The following is a 6,968-nucleotide window of genomic DNA, read 5'->3' on the forward strand; positions in this document are numbered from 1 at the left end:
AGTCTGTGTCTGCATTTCGGAAATAGCACTTCGACCCGTCTCACCTTGGGAGCGAGACCACCTCTGCATATTATTTCCAGATGTAGTGGATCAGTATTGCTAAGAATGTTTTTTCTCCTGTGTGTTGTCCTTGATCTTTTTCCATCTTTTCCATCTTGCATCTTTAGCAACTTAACTAAGAGATGGTTCCAATGATTGTTAGTCACAGGAACCATCTCTTAGTTAAGCTGCAATAGACATAGACTGCTGGGGGACATGAGCAACCAGAACAGTAAGAAATCTGATAGGGATGAAGGAGTTTACAATAAAACTATAAATAATTAAGAGCACATGTATTAGTTTGTATATGTATCATGTATAATTTTAAAATAATAATCATTTTTACAAATTTTAATCCATAGCCTTACCTTAACATTTGATTTAGTTTCCTAATCTATTCTCTAGGGCAAATAGACATTTTCACATCCTTTTTTCCCCAGGTGTGTCATGTTTTAAACTAGACATTATGTTGGGTAATTCATTTATATTACTTAATGCTAATTACTGTGCTTGTAATTAACAAGGAGAAAAGCAGGAGCTTCACACATCTGGGTGATCGGCAGGTCCATCGTACGAGTCATCCTGGACGGCTAGAGTCAGAGTACCAGAACAAGCTGGATTTGCTCTGTGTTACAGATCTCTAGCCCACTTACTGTATGTCAAAAATAAAAAAGGCACCTTCAACAAGCCGACAACAGCAGAAAATAGGCTGGCAGTAATTTCCACCCAGCGTATAAATCTTTACAAACGTGACTGGGAGAGGCAATGGCCTCCAACACGCACACGCACAGTATATTTACTGTGCGTGTGTATATATTACAATATATTTTCATATTGCTGATTGCAGGCACCACTGTGCTCTCCACCAAAATCATTGGCGCCCCCTGCTCAGAGCCACACGTGAAGAGGGAAAAAAAAAAAAAAAGTTATCGGCCGTCGTGTCAATGCACACATCCTTTTTTTTTTTTTTTTCCTTTTGTGCGTTGCCTGGCATTGAACCGGTACACAGCGGGCCGCCCTCTCCTCCCATCAAAGTGACGCTTGTCAGCGGCGTCTTCAATAAAAGGACCATTATGTGCGCCGTATGGGGCCAAAAAAGGTCAACACAATCACGTCAGTGGAACGGGAGCGACCTGGAAATAGATAGCGGGTCAGTCGTGACTTGTGGGCTGCAGGGTAAGTGGCTCGCCCCCCTAACACTCTGAACGGGGGGGGGGGGTGCCTGCGTGGCCAAAGATTTGCCTGCTTTTGTTTTAGGATTGGAGCAACAGGAACTGCTGCAATCAATGACGAGAAGTCAAGGGGTGGGGGGGGGGGGGGGGGGGGGGGGTTGTGGTGCCAATCGAGACGTGAGTTTCAGGAAGCGGCCAGGAAACGAACACCAACCTCCTTTCTGGTAAAAACATCTACATTCTGCTATTAGCAACACTTCCTGTAGTTCGAGGCGACTGATGCACTTGTAATTAAAGCCACGGCGCTGGAGTCCAAGCGCATTTGATACTGCGTGTGTCTGAATATGTTTGAAGCTGCAGCCCGGTACAACCTAGATGTGTCCAACCTACTTTCCATCCTTTTCTAGGCTGTGGCCCAATAACCTGAAGCGGCTTCCCTCTATCTGCCTCTGCAGTGATTCAGGCAACTCACTGTTTTCATGACAAAGCCTTGCATTATAGTAGAGCAGTAGTAGTAGAGCATGAACCGTACTCTAATAAGAGAGACAATAGTGACTGATGAGTGTACTATAATTTAGTAAACGCTTAACATTATTGAAAACATTACATTACGAAGCGCTATTACTACTAATTATAACCATAACTTAAAAATACTTGCACACTTGGCCTTTAGCTAACTTATTAAAAAGCGGCCCAGCTTCTGACTGACAGTGAGACAAAATACTGCGTGGGTCCTAATGAAAAAGTCCTAGCAGAACAGTGAAAGCACAGCAGAGGAAGCCGGCTGCGAGTGCAGCGGGGCCCAGTCAGGGAACACGTCCCAATATTGCCTCGGCGCTGGCTGTCTGAGGTCACATAATCGCATTCACCTGCATCACAGGTGTAAAGCATTCGCTGATGAAATGGCCAGCTGGGCGTTCAAAGGCAATGACTCACCCCAATGAATTATGCATCGGGCATATTAATATGAATCCGGGAGGACTAATGCCGCTGGAAGTTGGTGATCGTCTGCAGATGTTAAATCGGTTTCAGATGTGCCGGCGTAACAGCAGCCGACGGGCGGCGACAGCGCTCCTATTATTTAGTACCGCAATATGAAGCCAACAGTGAATGAAAGGAGGCACGAGACGCGACTTGTGCTGCGGTTGGACAGCATCTACACAAAGCCTGGCAACCACATGTGGCAGACCTGCAGTTTGTGCGTTGAAGTCCTGCACTGAATTTAGAATCCACGTCAGCCACACTGCTCTCACGTCAAAACTCTGAATCCGACAGCCTTCACAGCAGTTTCGCCTTCTCAGCCTTCAGGCCTGCACAAAGACGACCTTGTTTTCAAACTCGTGCTCCTTTAAAACATTCAAACGAGTCTTAAGCGTTCGTCAAGGCGTGAACTAGAAACGTCACGCGCTGCCAAATAACACGGGCCGTCGGTGCCTCAGACACATCAGTCATATGCAAACTAGATAAGGAGCGCGCTAACGGATCAACACAGGCACCGGCGCGTCACGTGTTCCTTCACGCCGCCGCCAACGTGTTGTTCATAAATGAATTCTAGCGAGAGACGACGCGTTTGTGCCCTGAGAAGGACACAAACGCGTCGTCTCTCGCTAGAGGCTGACAGCCTGGGAGTTATTACTGTCAACAGTCAGTGCCGCCGTGGACGCTGCTCGGCTGGATGGCGAGAGAGAGATGGAGACATGATCAAAGACGTGTCAAGAAGTCTGCAGGACCTTGAAAAACCTGTTTAGGTCGTGCGGAAATAAAATCGCTCCTTTTCATTACTCCCAGGGTCACTTTTCTAGCGCTGAAAGTTTGTGTGTTATTCGTCACTTTGCTCTCGTGGTGGTGGCTGAAGGCTCCATCTGAGCTAACACACGCACACACACGAGCAGCTCCACGAACCATCAACCTGCAGCACTGGTTGTATTAAACATTAGGGAATCACTAGTAAATATATACTGAAATCTGTTCCCCAGAGCCCAGGAACTAAAGTGAAATTTAATCTGAGGATGAGGCCAAAGGTCAAAGATACGGAGCCGCCTCGACAACGTATGGCTTGGTTTAGTGCTGAAGCCACCGTGTGACGTCAAAGCCCACGCTTTGTTTGATAAGCAAACAGAGTTATGGCTCAGGATTGGACATATTTACTTGAGAAACAATACCAGGAAGGTAAACTGCTACTTACCAGGAAATCTTTCTAGTACAAAAGAACATGTTTTACTGCATTTAAATGACCTGAATGTCGTGGTTGACTGGGTTGAAGGTCGTTTTAACCACTTTGTGCACTGTCAGGTAGCTTGCTCCTTAATGATACACACGTTTTCTAGTTGATTATATGTTGCATTTCAACATCTAAATCTGAAAAAAAAAGCTAGTGCCTAACGCTGAATAAATGCAGCGGGTAAAAAGTACAATGATTTGCTTTGAAACCATACAAACATCCACAGGTACTTGACAGGAGCCACTGTCAGTTTACTATAATAGTAAATGTACTTAGATGCTTTCCTACCACTGCTAAACACTTAAACTTACATTTTTTCTATGAAGCTGAAAGAAAATTCCCCATCAACTGATGTCAATTGGCTCAGGATTGCATTGTAGACATATTTATATATATATACACACACATATTACTGTATACGTCTGTGTGTGTACGGGTGTGAAATAACAGCCTGTGCGCTGGCCCGATCAATGACCATAATAGAATATTTGGACTTGGGGGCCATTCACCATAGAGTCCCCTGACTCCAGGATGTAGGTGGTAATGCTGAAGTGAATCGGGGAATGATTTATTCCGTGTGGGTGAGGACTAGCGCGGCCGCGTCCATACGTAGCCATTCAGCGCGCCGTTTACCCGAACATGCTTGTGCCTTTGTGCCACGCAGCAGGCGGACCCTGCGGCGCATCGATCCCAGCTGATACCTCACCCTCTCCCATCGATCGGCCACCGCTTCCAGCCTGCTGCCGCCCGGAGTCCGGAGCAGGCTCTATGGCATTACATTACATGAAAACAAGCTATTATTATGTCAGCTGCTAGAAAATTGCCGGTTTCCACCCCCCGGAACAGGTGACAGCATCATAAAGAGCTGAACGCACACCGGAGCTGATTTGCATTGCAAACCAGCCGAATGAATTCATCATTGCAGATTCATTAACTGCTTTCCATTAGACGCACTTAACAACATTCCTTCTCATTATATATTTCTACTTCTCCCTGTCATGCTAGATAATTTTTCATGACCGTGACAATCACTGTAGTCACATTACATGTATTACAGCAGATATTATCTCACTCTTTCTCAAGCCATTGTCTCCTCACGCTAACATCTCCCCACACACACACACTGGGGGGGACTTTTAAAAAAGTAGTAACCATGGTGACATCGTACACTGCCCGTTGTGTGCACCTACAAAACAAGAAAATATGCACAAACACATAATATATATGCTATAATCGCACACAGACAGGTGGACCATGGCATTCCCACTTGCTCTCTCAGGTTGAAGGTGGGAGGACAGCCTTCAAAACACGCTGCTCCCTGGGGTCTGAGGAGCAGCGTGACTCAGACATTAGCAAACACAGTTCATAGTTTCTCCTGGAAGATGACTTGTTGTCTCGGAGATGAAAACCTTCTAGAAACGCTGCGACCTCATCGCTGAAAGGTAGAAAGCATAGAGACTGGCTTCTCAACCGGGTCGTGTCATATGTTCAAATCAATTGCAGGTTTAATAATACAAATTTAATAATTCTGACATTGTCTGACAAATATATCAAGCTCGTCACACCAGCACTGGACACAAATCCAACCTAAATTTAAATGTGGGCCAACACCATTGAAACGTGCCACACACACACACACACACACACACACACACACACACACACACACACACACACACACACAACAGACAGACAAATCTGCTTTTCGAGATTCAGCGAAAGAAACCTTGAATTCGACTAAATCTTTTTAAAAGGACATTTGATACCGTATACCGTGACAACACAGGTGTGACATGCTAACAGACATGAAAGCACGTGACCTTTTCTATTTGGCAGAAAGGACGCGTCGCATCTCAGCACATGTGGTTGACATGTCAATCAGTGGGGGGTGAATACACACCAGCTCGTCCCCTGCTCTGCCCCGTCTGTTGCCATCATTTCTGGTCCTTACATTCACTCGCCTCACTGACAGGTGACAACAGCTGCCACGCATTAATAACAAACCATTAACGTGCGCTTAACGCAGCCCACTTTCAGGATAAACCGTGTTGGCGCTGATGTTATCGAGGTTTTTAATAAGCCACTCAGTCAACATATTATTCACATATCAGCTGCCACGCGCGGTCATTTCGAACTGTTTATATACAAAACAATCACGTTCACGCGCAAAACGTGGCGTGTAAACTGAAAGGAAACTTTAAAGGCGGAAGTTCAGGCAGCGCGAGCTCCCGTTCACGCGCTCTTCTAAGGAGGGAACTGGGTCGAAGTAGAAGCCTCCTCCTTACCTGCAGGACACCGTGATTTCAACTTTGGTGGCCGGGATTGCGTTGAGCGGGTCGAAGTCGTCCATCGACGCCATGTTTGGGAAAGAGTTGTTCATCCTGTCAGTAACTCTCGGACTGGCTTCCCGTTTCTCCCCGTTTTCCCTTTGAGCGCTTGTTTTGCCTCTGCGGAGTCCAGCCCCTCGGAGCGGAGGACGGAGACTAAGTGTGCGCGAGAGCTCCTCCTCGGCGAGAAGTGGAGCAAAGGTGCCGGGAGAGAGAGAGCGCGAGAGAGATGTGATGTCACTCCTCTCTTTCTCCTCCTGCGTGTGCGCGTGCATCCCTTCTTTCTTTCTGCCTCCCTGTCTCCCCCTTCCCCTCTTTCAGCTCACTTCAGCCGACTTCGGCTCAGTTCATTTAAAATTCAGGGCTTCACATTTGCTGGCGTGGAAGTAATGGCAGCGATACAGTCGGGCAGGAATAAGAAAAAAAGAAAAAAAACGTGGAATGAAAAGTCTTTTCCCGTATGTGTGTGTGTGTGCGCGCGCGCTCCTTTTGCCCTCAAAGCTCTCATTCACCGCCACACCAGCTCTCAATCCAGCTTGATTCAGTTGAGCTCGGCTCGGCTTTGCTGGCACCATGAGCTCCATCTTCTGCATGAATGTTTAAGCACCCACAGCAGAAATATGTCCCAACTCTGTCTGGCAGCAGAAAACTGCAGCTGTGAAGTTTGAAAGGTCTTGGCATTTAGTAGGCAGGAAGGATCGACTATTGATTTGCATTGTGGGAAATGTAGGCTCTTGTGTTTTATGCCCTAGCTTTATTCTACCCCATATAAAGCATTCATTGTGCTTTTTCTCTGTTTACAGCCTTCGTTGTGTGATGGGAAGCCGCGCGCCTCACGCTCTCTGCTCCACCCATCCTCAGTGACTGTCTCTTCCCTCTCTCCTCCGTCTGTGTGCTATGAAAAAGCAGCGTCTGATTTAATTAACTGAAAGGGAGACCCTCCGCCGGTGGAGAGCCGAATGACAGCATGATGAATGCGAAGGGATGAGGAGCAGAGTCACATTATGAGAGCGCTGTTTCCAGAAGACACATACAATAATACAATAAATTGAACAGTTGTCCTGTGTGTGTGTGTGTGTGTGTGTGTGTGTGTGTGTGTGTGTGTGTGTGTGTGTGTGTGTGTGTGTGTGTGTTATGAAACAGCTACATTTCTCCTGCAAATGCAACCTGTCAAGTATCCCAGGATCTCAATGTGACAAATCTCAGTAT

At 46.5% G+C, this 6,968-nt stretch overlaps 1 protein-coding gene across 1 annotated transcript in view; it reads right to left on the minus strand.

Annotated features, from left to right (window-relative positions):
* Nucleotides 1–6,384, minus strand: part of LOC114862138 (copine-8) — a 40,530-nt gene extending 34,146 nt beyond the window's left edge. The window contains exon 1 of the mRNA XM_029162135.3: nucleotides 5,718–6,384. Within this exon, the coding sequence (XP_029017968.1) occupies nucleotides 5,718–6,034 (317 nt within the window). The 5' untranslated portion in view covers nucleotides 6,035–6,384. The remainder of the gene's footprint in view (nucleotides 1–5,717) is intronic.
* Nucleotides 6,385–6,968: the final 584 nt, after the last annotated feature.

This window comes from Betta splendens, chromosome 9, assembly GCF_900634795.4.
Source record: "Betta splendens chromosome 9, fBetSpl5.4, whole genome shotgun sequence".
In the NCBI taxonomy this organism is placed as follows: Eukaryota; Metazoa; Chordata; class Actinopteri; order Anabantiformes; family Osphronemidae; genus Betta; species Betta splendens.